This window comes from Diutina rugosa (assembly GCF_008704595.1).
Source record: "Diutina rugosa strain CBS 613 chromosome Unknown scaffold6_size315584, whole genome shotgun sequence".
NCBI classification, from domain to species: domain Eukaryota; kingdom Fungi; phylum Ascomycota; class Pichiomycetes; order Serinales; family Debaryomycetaceae; genus Diutina; species Diutina rugosa.
Genome location: NW_022995116.1, coordinates 271,224 through 287,909, shown reverse-complemented (window position 1 = coordinate 287,909; position 16,686 = coordinate 271,224). Strand labels below are relative to the sequence as shown.

The 16,686-nt window shown below is 51.8% G+C and overlaps 10 protein-coding genes across 10 annotated transcripts; 8 read left to right on the top strand and 2 right to left on the bottom strand. All coding sequences in view use genetic code 12, as the record gives it.

Annotated features, from left to right (window-relative positions):
• Positions 1 to 384: 384 nt before the first annotated feature.
• DIURU_002316 (uncharacterized protein) lies at positions 385 to 2,193 on the bottom strand (the record flags this gene model as incomplete). The annotated part of the gene is made up of 1 exon (XM_034154954.1): positions 385 to 2,193. The coding sequence occupies one exon, from the start codon at positions 2,191 to 2,193 to the stop codon at positions 385 to 387; it is 1,809 nt and encodes a 602-aa protein (XP_034013010.1).
• A 480-nt stretch (positions 2,194 to 2,673) lies between these two features.
• Positions 2,674 to 3,645, top strand: DIURU_002315 (E1 ubiquitin-activating protein; the record flags this gene model as incomplete). Its single annotated transcript, XM_034154953.1, has 1 exon — positions 2,674 to 3,645. The coding sequence occupies one exon, from the start codon at positions 2,674 to 2,676 to the stop codon at positions 3,643 to 3,645; it is 972 nt and encodes a 323-aa protein (XP_034013009.1).
• A 1,030-nt stretch (positions 3,646 to 4,675) lies between these two features.
• DIURU_002314 (uncharacterized protein) lies at positions 4,676 to 5,209 on the top strand (the record flags this gene model as incomplete). Its single annotated transcript, XM_034154952.1, has 1 exon — positions 4,676 to 5,209. One exon carries the CDS (start codon positions 4,676 to 4,678, stop codon positions 5,207 to 5,209), a length of 534 nt encoding a protein of 177 aa, XP_034013008.1.
• Positions 5,210 to 5,556: 347 nt separating this feature from the next.
• SUI3 (translation initiation factor eIF2 subunit beta) lies at positions 5,557 to 6,339 on the top strand (the record flags this gene model as incomplete). The annotated part of the gene is made up of 1 exon (XM_034154951.1): positions 5,557 to 6,339. The coding sequence occupies one exon, from the start codon at positions 5,557 to 5,559 to the stop codon at positions 6,337 to 6,339; it is 783 nt and encodes a 260-aa protein (XP_034013007.1).
• Positions 6,340 to 6,649: 310 nt separating this feature from the next.
• CTA6 (Cta6p) lies at positions 6,650 to 7,243 on the top strand (the record flags this gene model as incomplete). The annotated part of the gene is made up of 1 exon (XM_034154950.1): positions 6,650 to 7,243. The coding sequence occupies one exon, from the start codon at positions 6,650 to 6,652 to the stop codon at positions 7,241 to 7,243; it is 594 nt and encodes a 197-aa protein (XP_034013006.1).
• A 21-nt stretch (positions 7,244 to 7,264) lies between these two features.
• DIURU_002311 (uncharacterized protein) lies at positions 7,265 to 9,253 on the bottom strand (the record flags this gene model as incomplete). Its single annotated transcript, XM_034154949.1, has 1 exon — positions 7,265 to 9,253. One exon carries the CDS (start codon positions 9,251 to 9,253, stop codon positions 7,265 to 7,267), a length of 1,989 nt encoding a protein of 662 aa, XP_034013005.1.
• Positions 9,254 to 9,936: 683 nt separating this feature from the next.
• On the top strand, positions 9,937 to 11,238 carry PDX1 (Pdx1p; the record flags this gene model as incomplete). Its single annotated transcript, XM_034154948.1, has 1 exon — positions 9,937 to 11,238. The coding sequence occupies one exon, from the start codon at positions 9,937 to 9,939 to the stop codon at positions 11,236 to 11,238; it is 1,302 nt and encodes a 433-aa protein (XP_034013004.1).
• Positions 11,239 to 11,609: 371 nt separating this feature from the next.
• Positions 11,610 to 12,098, top strand: DIURU_002309 (uncharacterized protein; the record flags this gene model as incomplete). Its single annotated transcript, XM_034154946.1, has 1 exon — positions 11,610 to 12,098. One exon carries the CDS (start codon positions 11,610 to 11,612, stop codon positions 12,096 to 12,098), a length of 489 nt encoding a protein of 162 aa, XP_034013003.1.
• A 341-nt stretch (positions 12,099 to 12,439) lies between these two features.
• On the top strand, positions 12,440 to 13,414 carry DIURU_002308 (uncharacterized protein; the record flags this gene model as incomplete). The annotated part of the gene is made up of 1 exon (XM_034154945.1): positions 12,440 to 13,414. One exon carries the CDS (start codon positions 12,440 to 12,442, stop codon positions 13,412 to 13,414), a length of 975 nt encoding a protein of 324 aa, XP_034013002.1.
• A 1,276-nt stretch (positions 13,415 to 14,690) lies between these two features.
• DIURU_002307 (sugar porter family MFS transporter) lies at positions 14,691 to 16,436 on the top strand (the record flags this gene model as incomplete). The annotated part of the gene is made up of 1 exon (XM_034154944.1): positions 14,691 to 16,436. The coding sequence occupies one exon, from the start codon at positions 14,691 to 14,693 to the stop codon at positions 16,434 to 16,436; it is 1,746 nt and encodes a 581-aa protein (XP_034013001.1).
• Positions 16,437 to 16,686: the final 250 nt, after the last annotated feature.

Genomic DNA, 16,686 nt, shown 5'->3' with positions numbered 1-16,686 from the left:
TTCCCCCCCCCCCCCCACTATAACCTCAATGAGCAATGTAGACAGACAGCATCAGGTCAATGGATGATTGTGCTCATAATCGGTTATCGTTATCTATGATCGTTATTTGATGGCGTTACAGCCGTTTTATCGTCTTATGTGTCTAATTAACTTTGTTACCCGGCTCGCTCTTGTCCTGACTATCATTACTTTAAGACATGGTTATCACTTTGATTATCGAGGTACTTGTTGAAACGTGGAATTCCAAGTAGTTCTACAAACCCAACGCCGGGTGACTCGGATCTCGCATGTTGTTGTCTCTTTCGTAAAATTACTAATGGAGGTTCCATTGAGGGGTGTGTGCCTCAATGATCTATGTGTGGTGTAACTTACCTAATGAGGCGTCTACCCCATTCCAAACCCTACACAATGATCAACAAGCATGGTCAACTTCTGCTGGAGCTGAGCCTTCGTTTCGTAATTAGGCAACAGGAGCTTGTTGAAACATGTTTGCGCTAGTGGTAGGTGGTCGACTTTGGTAGTTTTGGATATGGTGAATTTGCGAGGTCCGTCCAGCCCGTGCAATTGGCTAAACCCTTGGGGCGGTGCTCGAGTGCTCCCAGTGACAAATTGTAAGAGACGGACTCGTTTGTCGTTGTCAAGAGCTGCCACCACTTCCCAAAACCATCTAATGGTGGTACAGTCGTCGTCATAGCCCAAGTATAACGTGTTCGCTTTCCAGTCGTCCAAATCAATCTGGCCACTACCCAGAAGTAACCATTCAAGTTCACTGGGAGTAAATGTGCTGATCGAGGTTTGTGGGACAAACTCGTAAAACCCTCGGGAGAACGCTCGGAACTGGGACCGAGTGCGTTCTCGTGCAAGCCACTGAGCAATGAACAGCACGTATTGGTGCTTGTTGCTTTCAGTGACGGGTATCGTGCTTCCTTGAGGGATTAATTCTATCAGTTTAGAGACGCCAAAATAGTCGTAGTCTACGACAAAGTACAACCCGAGATCAACGCCAGTGATATCATTTTCCAAAAGCCACATCATCAGTCGATACACGTCTTCATCTATAGCCTCAATATCGCCGAGCTCAACAGGCATATCGAGCAATTGACGGTATAACTGGTCGACGAGAACCACGCCAACGTGGTAATTATGGAACACCGCCATGCCAAACACCCGACCCGCAAAATGGAAATAGTCTAAATGAGTAGGATTTACCCCCAGATCAGGGTTGATCAGGTAGGCATAGGTATTATTAGATCCCCATTTGAAGAGACACAAATTAGGTTCAAATATGGCTTTGGTCAACACTTCAAAAAACTCCTTCAGCACCCCACCGGCATCGATGCCTTCTTCACCGGAAAACCTCACATCTAACCGACCCTTAAGAGAATCAGCGTCCACTTTGGCAAGTTGGTCAAACGCATCATCGACAATCGATTTACGGCTGATTCGGATATAGGTTTTGTTACCAGGCCTTCTCGTCATCTGAGGGCTAGCTCGGAGGGTAGCCACTTTATTCGAAAATTGAGCTCGTGCCAGCTGAAGAGCCTTATCTTTGGAGGTGGCACCACTATTAGTGTGATACCTCCCTTCTTGTCCTGTCCACTGAGGGGTCAGATCGAGATCATCATACTCTATCGATGACAAGCTGATATCTGTAGTGGGGGAGGGATGTCGAGGTTCGAGACTGTAATTGCTGGTCTGCAGACTTGCCACCAGGTCATTATTAGACACTCTTCTAGCATAGGGAAACTCCAGTGGGGTATTTGGGATAAACGGGCTCGCCAATTGCGTATGAGGTGATGTGGGCAATGGAGGCAACGGGCGGTGGGGCTGACTGTACAACATCAAGAAGATGGTCCCGTAGCGAGACTTATCCAACTTAGCCACCATCATTCGTTCCAGAGCAGTTGTCAACAGTAAGATCTCGCTTAGCCGCAATTGGAGCGACCCCAATTTGTGGTGGCGATGGTCCGTAGCCCGATTATGGTCCAATATTTCGAGGTCAAGCTTCAGGTCGTAGCCGACGGGGAACGAGAATTTGTCACCCCATACGGGGTTGGCACACTTACGGCGTACCCGGGTGTGCTGGCAGGAACGACCTCCATCAATGGTCACCGACACGTACGGCAGCGGCTTATAGAACAGGGTACGGCGAAGCAGGTCGGCTTTGACGATCGTCACCGTGATGAAGGCCATTGCCGCCAATTGCTGAAGGGGTGGCGTCTATATCTATCGCAAACGGCCAAGGGGGGGTCCACGGGCACATGACGTGACTAACCCTAAGAGTGGAGGCAGCGGATGGGTTAGTAGTGTGTATTTGAAACACCCACCCGAGCGTCCTGACCAATCCCAGTGGGGGCCGGCAGCAACTATAGATGGTCTCGGCTTTTGCTCATCGGCAGTTGCGGCAGTGTCCCGCAGGTGTCCACAGTGTGCGAGTCATGGCTGCAAATAGTAGCCGTTTTTCCCCCTAGTCGCAACCATGATTTTTTTGACTTGGTAGCCGCACGCTGAGACCGCTGGTATCCTACTTCGGAAGCCGCACACCCTACCCTCACCAGGAGGCATGTCATTATCTAAAGGTACGTGAACCTTGCCAATACTCAGTGATTTACGTTGCGATACTAACAGCTAGATGAGATCTCGCTCTACGACCGCCAGATCCGTCTTTGGGGGATGAAGACCCAGCTCCGGCTCCGCCTGGCGAAGATCCTTGTCATCAATATTGGCGCCGTCGGTACGGAAGTGGTGAAGAACTTGGTCCTCGGCGGGGTCAATCTGATCGAGCTTTTGGACCTGTCAGTTATTAAAGATGCTGACTTCGGCTGCCAGTTCTTTTTGCCCAATGACCTGCTGGTTGAAGGCCAATTGAAGCTCCCTGTGATTCTTCCTCAGATCAAAGAGTTGAACAATCGCGTCAACGTCACCATCAACACTTCCACATTGACATCGATTGAGCCTGAATACTACGGGCAGTTTGACTTAGTGATCGCCACCGAGCTTACTTACGCCGAAATCGTCGCCGTTAATAACCTCACCCGCACCCACGGGATCCCGCTATACGTTTCCGGGATGCACGGAATGTTCGGCTATATCTTCACCGACCTCATCAAGCAAACATCAGAAGCCACCCGGGTGTTGGGCAACGTGCCTCGACTGCCAGGCACCGCGCTCAACCCGAAGAAGACCATCACCGAAGTCGACGTCGATAAGGCGGCCAACAAAGAGCACTTGACCATCGTTGACGAGTACTCGCCGCTTGTGGTGGCGTTCAACCTGAAGGAATTGCCCAATCAGTTGCGTAAACGGCAACTTAAACAGCTCGGAGGAGCGGTGCCGATGATATTTGCTCTCTTGCATTACGACCGTCCCACCGACCCGGACGCCATGCCTGACAAAGCTCAGCTTGCTGCCGACGCCACCGAGAAGTGCCGTAACTTGGGGCTCCCCGAGCTGTTGGTCGATGCTACCTACACGTCGATGTTTTCTCGCCAAGCGTTCACCGAGTTTGCCCCTGTTGCCGCCATCATCGGCGGGGCGTTGGCCCAGGACGTCATCCAGTTCTTTGGCCAGAAGGAGTTACGAATCAACAACGCGTTGATTTTCGACGGACATAAGCAGTCTATGCCTATTTTCACGTTGTATTAGCATAATAGTGAGAGTGCCCGGTGCGCGCACTTCTTTCCCCAGGTCGGACAATTTTTCGCCTAATTTGTAGATAATTTAACTAAGTTTACGACAAACCTAAAAAACGGCGTAGGCACCAGTGTTCGATTCCAGATTTAGGTTTCTGTGCATTGACTTTGTGTAGTGCTAGTTAGTTTATGAAGCGTAATCCAAAGCTTTTGAGGATCTCCACAAACCTGATATACGACTACTAGAGCACTAGTGTTGAATACACGCGCTTATTGTTGATGCAAGAAGCACACACAGATACTCCGTAAAACCAGCTTACACCAGGTACGTTATTTCCCGTTTTCGACAAGATTTGCTCCCTTTTTATCACCCATTGTTCCCCATATTAGTATCCCGTACATGTAACTAGCTCTTAACAGATCGTACGCCATGCACCCCGAGCAGACACTTGGGGGCGGGTGCCTCGTTTACACGGAGAATTTCGAGGGCCTCGATCGACAGTATTGATGATCATTACCATCAATGGATGTGGTGACTAGGTTCACCTGTTTGGTTCACCTTAGTACACCATAATGATAATCACTTTTAGAGGTCTATTTCATCGAGGGCAAGTGAGCCAAGAATGCCGCTTTGAACAAGTATCATTGTTTGTCGAAAAGCTTATTTCCCCTCATGTCAGGGACACCAGCGGTGCCTGAGGGGCCTAGACACTAAATCCCTTTCATCTCACCATCATCTTACCAAAGGGACAGTAACTTACGATCAGAGAGAAGTAAGACCATCATTACAAAGCCATCACGTTGCACGTACCCTCGCCTCACCCCGCCATCGCTGTCCCATCGTCTTTAGGTTCTTTAGCCGGTTAGGGCGGACGATCGACGGACTAGACCCCGAACCCGCCTCACAGCTGTAGCTAAGCACCTCATTTCTCGGCTCGTAGCCGACAATGAAAGCCAAATAACCAAACAATTGAACGTGACAATCAATCCCTTGATGTATAAATAACTGCCAATTCTCATAGCATTTTTCTCTTCAGTTGACTATGAAGTTTTCTAATCTCCTCCTCCTCGCTGCCGTCGCTGTGGCTGCTCCTTACCCCGTCGCCGATGACGCTTCCGACATCGCCAACGCCGACTCTGCCGGAGCCGTTGCCGACGTTGCCTCGGTAGAACAGCAACCGGCTAACGGTCAAGCCCAGGTGGCTCCCGACGCTCCCACCACCAAGCCCTCTGCCAACGACATTAAGAACGCTGCTAAGAGTGCTGGTGCCACCGTCAGTGACGCTGATGCCAACAAGATCGCCAATGCCTACCAACAATCGGACGAAGCCGGTGACCAGGCCGTGGCTCAAGTGCAAGGGGCGAGCTTGCCTGATGCTTCTAATGGCGTGATCTTCTTGCCCAAGGACAAGTACTTCTACTTCTCGATTGGTGGGAAGAAGTACCAGTACTTTGGTTTCCACAGAGGCCACGGGTGGAAGTGGGCCTGGGGTTTGAAAACCACCTGGACTTGCAAGCTCGTCATCTTCTGCTACCCCACCAGCTTCGACTCGTTCTTCAAAGGCTCGTTCTGGTAGATAATTTAAATATTTAACAGTATATGAATACCACACAGTTTACATTAAGATATACTAGCTTCCCTGTCAGATTTCTGATTACCGCACGCAGGAACCGCGCGGAGGGTGCGCATCTCTTCAAAAGGTGAGACTAAAAGAGAGCGTACTGACAAGGCGGCTGACAAACAGCACTGATTACACACCAAAATAAGATGACACGTTGTCGGTGACTTTAGTGTGGGCATTTGTCAGATTTCATGGTCGGCCACGTGATCGGTCATTTTGGAATTTCGTAGCAAAATCTATAGGGCTATATCACTGTCTTCACTGAGGGTGCGAAAAATTTTAAATCTAGCGAACAAACCATCATGAGCGACCTTGGTTTTGACCCCACGTTAAAGAAGAAAAAGAAGGTGAAGAAGCCTGAGGACGAGGGCTCCCCCGCCCCTGAAGCCGCCGACGACATGTTTGCCGGTCTCAAAAAGAAGAAGAAGACGAAGAAGCCTGAGGACGCGGCGGCGTTGGAAGCCTCGTTCGATGACTTGTCGTTGAAGAAGAAGAAGAAGAAGTCCACCAAGACCGCCGCCGACGCTACCGACGATTTCGAAGCTCAGCTTGAACAAGCGGGTATTGAAGAAGTCGTGGCGGCGGAACCGTCGGCCGCGCAAGAAGAATTGCCCTACGACGTCCTTTTGCTGAGATTCTTCGGCATCCTTAGAAAGAATAACCCCGAATTGGCCGGCGACCGTCTGGGACCCAAGTTCAAGATCCCTCCCCCCGTGTGTCAGAGAGAAGGGTCGAAGAAGACCATGTTCACCAACGTGCAAGAAATTGCCACCGTATTGCAAAGAAACCCCGAGCATCTTATCCAGTTCTTGTTTGCTGAATTGGGTACTTCGGGTTCGATTGACGGGGAAAAGCGGTTGATTTTGAAGGGGCGGTTCCAGCCTAAGCAGATGGAGTCGGTGTTGAGACGGTATATTGTCGAGTACGTCACCTGTAAGACGTGTAAGTCGATGAACACCGAGTTGAAGAGAGAGTCGTCCAACAGATTGCATTTCTTGAGCTGTAAGGCTTGTGGTTCGACGAGATCGGTGACGTCGATCAAGACCGGGTTCCAGGCCCAAATCGGGAGAAGAAAGAGAATGTAGGGCATGCCCTGTGTATTTTAGTTTCGCGCATAATATATTCGCCATCATGATACTTGTAAACTTTTAAAGAGATTCAGCTGAACTGGTATCAGCGTTTATAGGACTGTTTCTGCTGTGAGAACAGTCAACTCCATTAGATGTGAATCATTCAATCCTTGCATTCCAGTCTACTTGAAATACTCAAGATAAATTTATACTCAATCGAATGAAATCATTATTAAGAAACTTTTGTAGATTTTGTCGTGAACATAGTGTTCACACTGTAGTCCTTTCTAGTGTATATCAACAGTCGCGGTGATCACTGTGCGCCATGGATCTGGGATATAATTACTGCCACATCAGCCACCCCAACCACATTCTCTACGCCACCAAGTGGCTGCTTGAGCCCATTCCCTACGATGACATCGACGTCGACCACCTCTACGAAGCGACAGCGTCGCTCTTCCCTGAGGAGGACGACGAAATGGCATTGGCGCTGATGAAGACCGGTGGCCCGCGGCGCAAAGGAAAACACTCAAAACCGGTATGGGAAGACCTTCTGTTGGAGAAGTTTCTCAGCGAAACTCCTTTGGAAGGGTACCGTGATCAGACAATGGTCAGAGCCATGTACACTGCTGATGACGAATCAGAGGGGATCAACGAAGTGTTGTCTAATGGCTACAATGTCTCTCATATGGCGTTCAATCCGTCAAGTTACGGTTCTATGCAACTGCCACCGCCTTTAGGCTACGAACCCCCGTCGTTTACTACGCCTGCGACTCCCAGAATCCGGGCTCCGCTGGCGACACTTCTGGAGACTCCTAGAGTGAGACAGACGCTGGCCCAAACGCCTCGGGTGCCCAGCGGTACTCCCAGAAACCAAACTACTCCGTTTCAAACTCCGATCACTCGTATCATGCGTTGATAATTATACTCTATAAGTTACTTACTTGTTGGTTTCCTTCAGCTGCTTCATCAACAGCCTCAGCCCGTCGCGCACCTGGGGGTTGTAATGCTTGTCGAGCAACACGTTTTCCCACAACGTCGCTGCCTCGGGCTGGGAGCGGGCCACCTCCACCACTTCCGAGCGGAGATTGGACTCAATGCCCAAAATATAGTTGCCCTCACCCAGCAGCTCCTCGGTGGAGTAAAGGGCTCCGATCCCGGGGAAACGAGCCATGAGCTTACCGATGAATTTGAGCACGGCAAGCGCCAGCTTCTCTGGTAAGTGGAGCAGCTCCATGTAGAGCCGCTTGGTGAATGCTAATGCCCGCACAGGAGTACCATTTCTCAGCTTGAAAAACGTGGCATCGAGTGTCCGCAACAAAAGCTCAGCTGTAGTGGATACATTGACGGTGGGCTTATCCAGGGTTAACGGATCCGCCAATCTGAGCGTCTTGTGCGAGTACTCGATGTCAGCGTCTAAGCCAATGGCGTCAAGCAGCTGGTACACCACTTGCACCACCGACAGCATGTCGATGGCAACCTTACCGACATCGGCGTGGTTGAGCAAAAGTGTGAAGCAGGTGGCGGCACACAAAAGCAAGAGTCTGACGTCAACTTCTTCTTCTCCCAGGGTCATATCGCCCATGATCTCTTTAAGTACCTCAAAGAAATCACCCAATAAATCGAAATTGGCCATGCGACCAAACTTAGCGAGCCCTTCAAGCACCGAGCCAAATAAGTTACGGGCATTGCGGTTGCCTTCGTGGATGCCAGCTTTAAGGATTTGTAAGTAGAGCTTGAGCACGGCTTGCAACACCTGGGCCTGGTTACGCTCGCGTTCCTCGGCGGTGACTTCCTGCTTGGCTTTGCTCATCTCTTCCTCGATTTCAATCATCTCCTTTCTCGCCTTCCGTTGCTTTTTCAGCAAGTGGACTCTATCCTTCTTCTGCACCATGTGTTTCCGTTTCGCCAGCACCGTGGCCTCAGGGTTGTAGTCTCTCAAAAGCTGGAGATGGAGGAGAACATTGAGTGCCAGTTCATCAACTCTGTACAGGAGTTTGATAACCCGTGAAAGTACCGTCACCACGTCTACAGTCACAGCACCGTCGACGTCGTCTTCAAGCAACAGCTCCAACACTTCGACCGAGCGAGTGTACACGGCCAAATCCTCAGGGTTAGCGGGCCGATTTCGGAGACGACCGACAACAATCTCAATGAGCTGGCGATGGAAGTTGAAGTGGCGAAGCGAGCCAGCCAACTCACAGGCAGCTTTGCCGGCCACCCGGGCAATGTGGACGTTATCCTTCAGTCTGACGAGCTTTTGGAGCAAGTCGAGGTATTTCTGGTAGTTACTGACGAGGTTTTGTTCGAAAGCACGGAGACGAGCCACTTCCTTCGAAACTCTCTCTTTCTGTTCCATTTCAGAAAGTTGACGGATACGGTAGCCAGGGGCAAGCGACTTGTATATCGGCACCAAAGCAAGCACCGCCAACTGGGCAGTAACAGGGTTCTTGGAGGTGGCCATACGGTTGAGACGAGTGAGGGCAGCTAAGTTCTCTTCGGGGTCTTCCATGAGTTTCCCCGCCAAATCAGCAATTTCCTCTTTGAGCATCACGAGTCTTTGGGTCGGAGATAAATCGTCTTCCTCTTCGTCTTCTTCGTTAGCACTCTCGCCATCAGCTTCGCCGTCTTCTTCTTCACCGTTAGCGCCTTCATCGCCTTCGCCATCTTCGTCGTCCTCATCATCGTCATCATCCGATTCAGGTTTGACGTCGGCTTCTCTCACCACACGTTCGATGGTCCCGTCAGCCCGTTTAATCGGTAACCCTTCCACGGTATTGGCGCGGGCTAGCGTCCGTGGCTGGAGCTCGTAGTCCATTTCATCGTTTTCAAAGTCCTTGGTGAAAACACCCGTGTTGAGCTGCTCGTCGAGAGCTAGCCGGGCCTTCTTCTTTTCCTCGCGGATGTCCAGCCTCTTCCGCTTCGCCATGGCTTCTCACGGTTTGGTGTCTAGTGGTGTGCGGCTCGCACCGCGATGAGATGAGCCTCCAGGGTAATCGGAGAGAGACTAGAAGAAGGTGACAATTAACCAATTATAGTATGATTTACGATTGACATTATGTTTAGGTAGTCCTTACGATTGAATTAAATGACTTTTCATCGATTATATTGGTAATTTAACCAATTTTGGTAATGGCCATATTTCGCTAGGTTTCTGCAGTTGTGTCCTGCAGACACCCTGAACTTATCGTTCCGCATCCCGTTAACTGTCGATAGTGGCCCCGGAAACTTGCGGAACGCTTTCGCAACCTGCCGGGCGGATTTCGCACATAAGCTTCCCCACCTTAGGAGCCCTCCCAACAGCATAAACTCAGTCTTGGCTGAAAAACGAAGAAATCCTGTGAAGGAAAATCATAACCTCCACACCGCTTTTTCAATAAATCTACATAAATAGCGAACGCCGCTCATAAATATTAAAAGCGGTACTAAATGTCCCCTGCCGACCACTGATGGATCCTGCTGGGGTCCCCACTCGCACATTAACTGCCGCACGCGCCTGCCGCTACTTATAGGTCGACTGTGAGCCGGACCATTGCGAAGCGACAGATTCTCGTTCACTGACTTCTCCGTCCCAGTACACCCTCCCTCATCACAACCAATACAGAGTACTGAATGTTGTCTCGGGTGTTACGTCGTCAGTTTGGCCTCAGCCGCCAGCTCCTCGCTGCCCAGGTGTTCAAAATGCCCGCCATGTCCCCCACCATGACTGAGGGGGGTATTGTCAACTGGAAGGTGGCTCCCGGTGACAAATTCAATGCCGGCGACGTGTTGTTGGAAGTGGAAACCGATAAGGCCACCATTGACGTCGAAGCCTCCGATGATGGCCAGATGTTCGAAATCTTGAAGAAAGACGGCGATAAGGGCATCCCTGTCGGTGAGCCGATTGCATTTTTGGCGGAACCGGAAGACGACTTGTCGACCTTAGAAAAGCCCGAAGTGGAACACGTCCAGACGCTGCTGCCAGCAAAGGAAGAACCGGCGAAGCTGGAGCCCGCTAAGCTGGAATCGGCTCCTAAACTGGAATCTAAGTCTTCAAAACTGCAAAATGACTCTAACGGGTCTAAGGTCGTGCAAAAGGCTAACCCCAAGCAAACTTTGTTGCCCTCCGTCGAAGGGCTTCTCGTGCAAAACAATATTACTCACGACCAGGCCTTGGAGCTGATCCCTGCCACTGGTCCCAATGGCCGTATCCTTAAGGGTGACGTGTTGGCTTACTTGGGTTTGATCCCGAAGGATGCTCCCGCTCAAATCGCCGAGTACGTGGCGCTGAAGGAACACTTGGACTTGTCCAACATCGTGCCGGCGCAAGCTAAGGACGCCAAGTCTGGCAGCGAAACCTCCACCACTGGTCCCACCACTGCCGAAGAGGCCAAGGGGGGTGCCAAGCTGGCTCCTGCGCCTCCTAAGCCCCTTAACAAGCTTAGATTCTCTTTCAAGGCCGGTTTGGGCGAAGCCACCCCGGCCGAATTCGAATACCAAGTCAGCAATGCTATCAACAGAGCTAAAGTGGTGGCCTACTCCACTGAGTTCCCAGAATACGTCACTTTTGGCCCCATTGGCTCCACTCCCGCCTCTGCCGATGCCATTTTCGACGAGTTATTGATCCCCGCTCCCACTGTGGACCGGTTTAAGGTGCAACAAGTGTCGATTGACTTTGTTAAGCCTACTGCGGCGGCGGCGGTGGCGCCTTCGCGCGCGGCCCCGGTGTCGTTGTTCGACGAACTCGTGCTGTCACCAGTGGCTACGAGAATCGCTCCTCCCACCGTGGCCACCGAACTCTCGGCCAAGGTGTCGTTCACCATCCAATTTGACGAGAAGTTGATCGACTCGAAGAAGTTGGTGGACGCGTTTGCCAACTCTGTCATCGACCAAGTGGTGGCCTCCGACATCATTGTCGAACAGCTTTCGGCGTAAATGCCCCCTCCATTAAAATATATGACTGACGCGAATAGACTTACTTAATTTGAGCCTGTGTTAGAGCATCTGAGCACGTTCTTAGGGATGAAAACACGTAAACTTGTCTCCAATATGAGAATCTCAGCAGATCATTGCTTTCACAATAAATTCGATGGTTCAGTGACAATAATAAGTTGAAGAGCACCATTGAATCTATCGAACAATTGTTTATACCAGATAAATCAAATCAATTTAAAAAATACAGGTACACCTGTTTATTCAAATAATTTGTTGAGTTGAAGAAATTATTCTTCGATCAATTTTGCTGCACGGTTGTTGTAATTGCCTACATCGTTGCCAAGACGCGCACCATTTACATCAAAACATGGATGACCTATCTTGCTCAGTTACGGCAAGACTATAACGCGATAAAACAGGAATCTGAAGCAAACACCGAATATGCAGTGATGACATCGATGGAACAAACCAGCACCATTGACTCTGACACGTCTTCAACTCGAAATTCGGTGAGACCGAGTCACCACCCCGGCGTTACTGGCCGCCCAAAGCCCAGCCTAGCCCACGAGGTGGAACGACAAGCTAAGCAATGCAAACTCGAAGATAACCAAATGGTGATCGATGTGTTGCACAAGCGTCACGCCGAAGGGGAGGAGGAGATATCGCGCCTCTTGCGCCGTCTCCACGAGTGTACTAAGGACGTCCGCCGCCTCCAACAACAATACCATGACGCCGAACAACAACTTGAACAAGACACCGAGCACATCGACCATCTCCGCCGCCAGTTATCGGAATACAACGCCGAGTACGCCGCGTTGGTCAACGCTCGGTCGGCGCCCCCCTCTATACATAGCGAATAACACTATAGTAGTATCACATTGCGCTCCAAATTCCTTCAAACGTAGAAAAATCAACAATAATAATTACTCTGCTTCTAGTGTTCCCCTCATTTTCCAAAATTCACGTTTTTGGACTCAACCTTCCTCTGGCGCCGTAGGGCTCGAAAATTTCCCCACGCAAAACTCAGTCACTCGATTTTCCACTGAGGTTGAGGACCGTCTGATTGTCCCGCCACCACCGCGTTTTTGCCAGGCCTAACGAGCACCGGGTGCTGGTCGCTACTTCCTACCGTTTTGTGTTGTGCTGGACATCGCCAGCTGTGCGTGTTTCCCTCGTCTCGAAGACGTGTTTTGTGCTCGCCATGTACTCTCAGTTGAGAAGCTACCAGGGAGCGATCATCGACTTCCGGACCGATCCTGTCGTCGGCGACGACGCCAAGAATATCACCAATAACCCCCTGGGAGCGAAGGCGGCGTCGCTGGACGCGTTGGCCTCCGAAGTGCACCTTGCCCCCCCGCCCCACCACATCAAGCGCCAGTCGCCGCCGCGAGCCAGCCACGACCCGCTGAGGCCTCATAAACTGGTCGACACCTACCCGTCGGGACAGATGCAAGTGCCGACCCAGTTCTGGCAAAAACCACCGCGACAGGAGTTGGGCCCCTACCCGCACCCTCCAACCATGGACACCTCAGACAAAATGTACGACGCTGGCTCCACCGGGGCGCGCCCGAAGGAGAAACACGTCCACCTGATCCACCCGCAGCTTATCGAGACGCCGCCAGCGCAGTTTGGCGACGCTGTGGGTCTAAACGGGTCGGCGCTGATGATGCACGCCGACAAAACCCAAAAGCTCGACCCCCTTTCCCGTGCCCCGCATCGTGCCCCGCTTCTGTCAGAGGGCGCAAGTGAATCTCCGTCGATCACGGTGGCGATGGTAACGCCGCCGCCGATATCGCCAACTCCGAGGGATCACGGCCCGCGTAAACCCGCTGGCGAGGTGAAGCGGAAGCGTGGCCGGCCGAAAAAAATAATATTGGACCCGTCGACCAACACCTACATCGACTCGTCTCACCCCAACTTCAAACAGCTCAACAAACAACTTAAGCCGATGGCGCACCAGTATCGCCTCGACGACGGCACCACCCAGCTCGCCAGCGCCCCGAGCGCGGTGCTGCGCAGCTACGACCAAAACGAGGTGAGACTCCTACTACAAAAGAAAGACAAGCGCGGGCGACCACGCAAGTTTCCCGTCGAGGAGACGGGGTTGACGATTAAAGGGGTACGGATCAATGGGGCGAAAAGGCGCAAGCACCTCGACATGCCGCCCCCTCCTTGACAGGACGTGTGGGCCCTCGCTGCTAGTGCCCTTGGCAAATTATGCCTCATGCACGCCCGAGAGTATCTGACAGTAAGTCACGTAATGTTCCCCCTTCCCCTCCTCATCACCGTAACTCTTTGTCTCACCTAACATAAAAATCGTGTAATGAAACGTAATCTACCCCAAAGACAAAAAAATGCCGTGGCGTGAGCCGTGGGATTGTCCTCGAGCAAACAAAAGTGTCGTGGCCCGGTTTGTGGATTCTTTTGTGAAGCAAAAACCACCTCATCGGTAGCGCATTTCGCAACGACGATAGGCTGAGATGCAGCACCCTGGCTGTTGAGAGTGGTCCGGCGGTGCGCGCGCCGCGCTGCGCATTAGTAAATTAGACAGCAATTGCGGCATTTTGCTATCGCTCTCCACCGCTGGCGACGAGCTGGTGGGGTCTGTTAATGACTAAGCGGGGTTTATTGATCTGCGGTTTTTACGTGGAGATTTACTGGGGCGTGCTCCGAGACGTGTACGGCAAGTTGTGATCATGACATAACCGATGGGTGCGGCGACATTGCGTCATGAGCGACAAAAAAGTTTTTCCGTCGGAAAAACTTGTCGCCCGATGGGTATTTTGAAATCTCCCGTGTCGGGGATGACGGTAAACAGCGCAGTGATCGGGAAACGAACGATTCCACCGAAACGGCCCACTAAAATTTGCGACGATATCGCCGACGCTATAGACAATGGCAACGGCGAGGTCACATGGTTCCGCTTCAGCCGGATGTTCCCCCTCTTGCCTCCCTCGGGATTAAGCAAGCCTACGTGAAACCCCAACCCGACTGCGGAGGACGAGCTGCCAGAAAAACCTAGTTGCAGCGGGTCATCTGCGGCGCCCCCTCAACGCCGACAAACAGAGTATTATTTTCTCGGGGGGTTTTAGAGAATGATTACAGAAGATACAGTATATGTAAGTGTGCTTCTGTAACCCCGGTGCTCCGCTGCCCGACAGACCACCGTATCACCGCTTGCCGCGACCAACACGAGAGGAACTCCGCAAACGACATCGGGCAAGCGGTGGCCTTAGTCACCGCCATTTACAGAAGTTTAATGTCGTCTGTGTGCAGGGTCCGCCGCACTGACGAAACCCGCTTCCGCACTTCCCGGCCACAATCCAGGTCGAGCATCATTCATGCAGTATATGCAGCCCATTTGCACGACTATCAATAGGCAAACAATCATGCCTGGTGGTAGCGGTATATAAACACGCCGCCACCCCAACGTGATACTTTGTAGTTGCAATATGGCGAAGTCAGTAACCAGCGTCGAACCCGCGCCCGAGCAGCCGGCGGCGGCGCCCCAGTTGTCGCTGACCGACCACCTGATCGAGGCCTTCGATGGTAATACCGAAAAGCCCGTCGACGACCTGCCAGTGCTCCCCGCTAACGCGGGCGGCGAACCGGAATCCCTCGAAGACATCAACCGGGGGTGGAAGGACTACTTGCCCATCTCGATTCTCTGTTGCATGATCGCCTTTGGCGGGTTTGTGTTCGGGTTTGACACAGGTACCATCTCCGGGTTTGTCAACATGTCAGATTTCCAGAGACGTTTTGCTTCTCGCGCGGCTGACGGCACCTACTACTTTACCAATGTCCGGACCGGTTTGGTCATTGGTATTTTTAACGCTGGCTGTGCCATCGGCGCCTTTATCATCCCTAAAGCCGGTGACTTGTGGGGGCGCAGAGTGGGGATCATGATCGCCATGATCATCTACATCTGTGGCCTTATCGTGCAAATCGCCTCCCAGTACGCCTGGTACCAGTACATGATTGGTAGAATCATCACCGGTATCGCTGTCGGCGCCCTTTCGGTGCTCTGTCCGCTTTTCATTTCGGAAACCTCACCAAAGAAAATTAGAGGTACGTTGGTTGTGTGCTTCCAATTGATGATCACGTTAGGTATCTTCATCGGCTACTGTGTCGTCTACCGTACCCGTCACTACGACAACTCGAGACAGTGGAGAATCCCCGTTGGGTTGTGTTTCGCGTGGGCGCTCTTCCTTTTGATCGGGATGGTTCCCATGCCCGAATCGCCCCGGTACCTCGTGTCGAAGGGCTACATTGAAAGAGCCAAGAAGTCGATCGCCAAGTCGAACAAGGTGTCACCGGAACACCCCGCGGTGTACTCGGAAATCGCCCTTATCCAGACCGGTATCGACAGAGAACTGTCGGAAGGCGGCAACGTGTGGAAGGAGCTCTTCACCGGTAAGCCCAAGATCTTCTACCGGTTGTTCTTGGGGATCATGTTGCAATCGCTCCAACAATTGACCGGTGACAACTACTACTTCTACTATGGTACCACCATTTTCAAGGCCGCCCACATCGATTCGTTCAAGGCGTCGATCATTCTTGGTGTCGTCAACTTTGGCTTTACCTTCGTCGGGATCTACGTCATCGACAAGTTTGGCCGTCGGCGGTGTTTGCTTGTTGGTTCCACCGGGATGTCGATCTTCATGCTTATCTACACCCTTGTCGGGTCGCAGTCGTTGTACTTGCACGGGCAACACGGTCCCACCGATAAGTCTTCTGGTGATGCGTTGATCTTTGTGTCGGTGATGTTCATCGCCTTCTTCGCCTCGACCTGGGCCGGTGGCTGTTACGCCATTGTCTCCGAGTTGTACCCGCTGAGAGTGCGTACCCCCGCCATGGCCATCGCCACCCTCCTGAACTGGATCTGGGGTTTCTTGATCTCGTTCTTCACGTCGTTCATCACCACCGCCATCGGGTTCTACCTCGGGTTCGTCTTCTTCGGGTGCTTGCTCTTCTCGATCCCCTTTGTCTACTTCTGCGTGCTGGAAACCAAGGGGTTGTCGTTGGAAGAGGTCGACTTGATGTACTACGAAAACGTGTTGCCGTGGAAGTCGTCGAAGTGGGTGCCTCCCACCAAGGCCGAGCAGAAGGCGGCGACGCTGTGGGCCGCCCACGACGCCGTCTCGTCGCGGGGATCCCGCCGCGGGTCGTTCGTGTCCCGCAACACCTCCAACGCTTAATTAGTGACGTTAGATTAATCTCTTATGACTAGAAATGCATACCTATGACTTAGACCAATTACCTCTCCGAGACCAAATGTTTGTCTTAGACCAAATACAAAGAACGCTTAATTAAGCGCTGATCTAATCGCAATTTGTTCACATGGCGCGAAACCTTTTTGCGCGGGCTAGACTTGCTCCGTAGTGGAGGATCATGCGTCTGAGTTAAAGTTGCTCGCCACTGATGGTGTTTATCCAGTGACGTCATCGG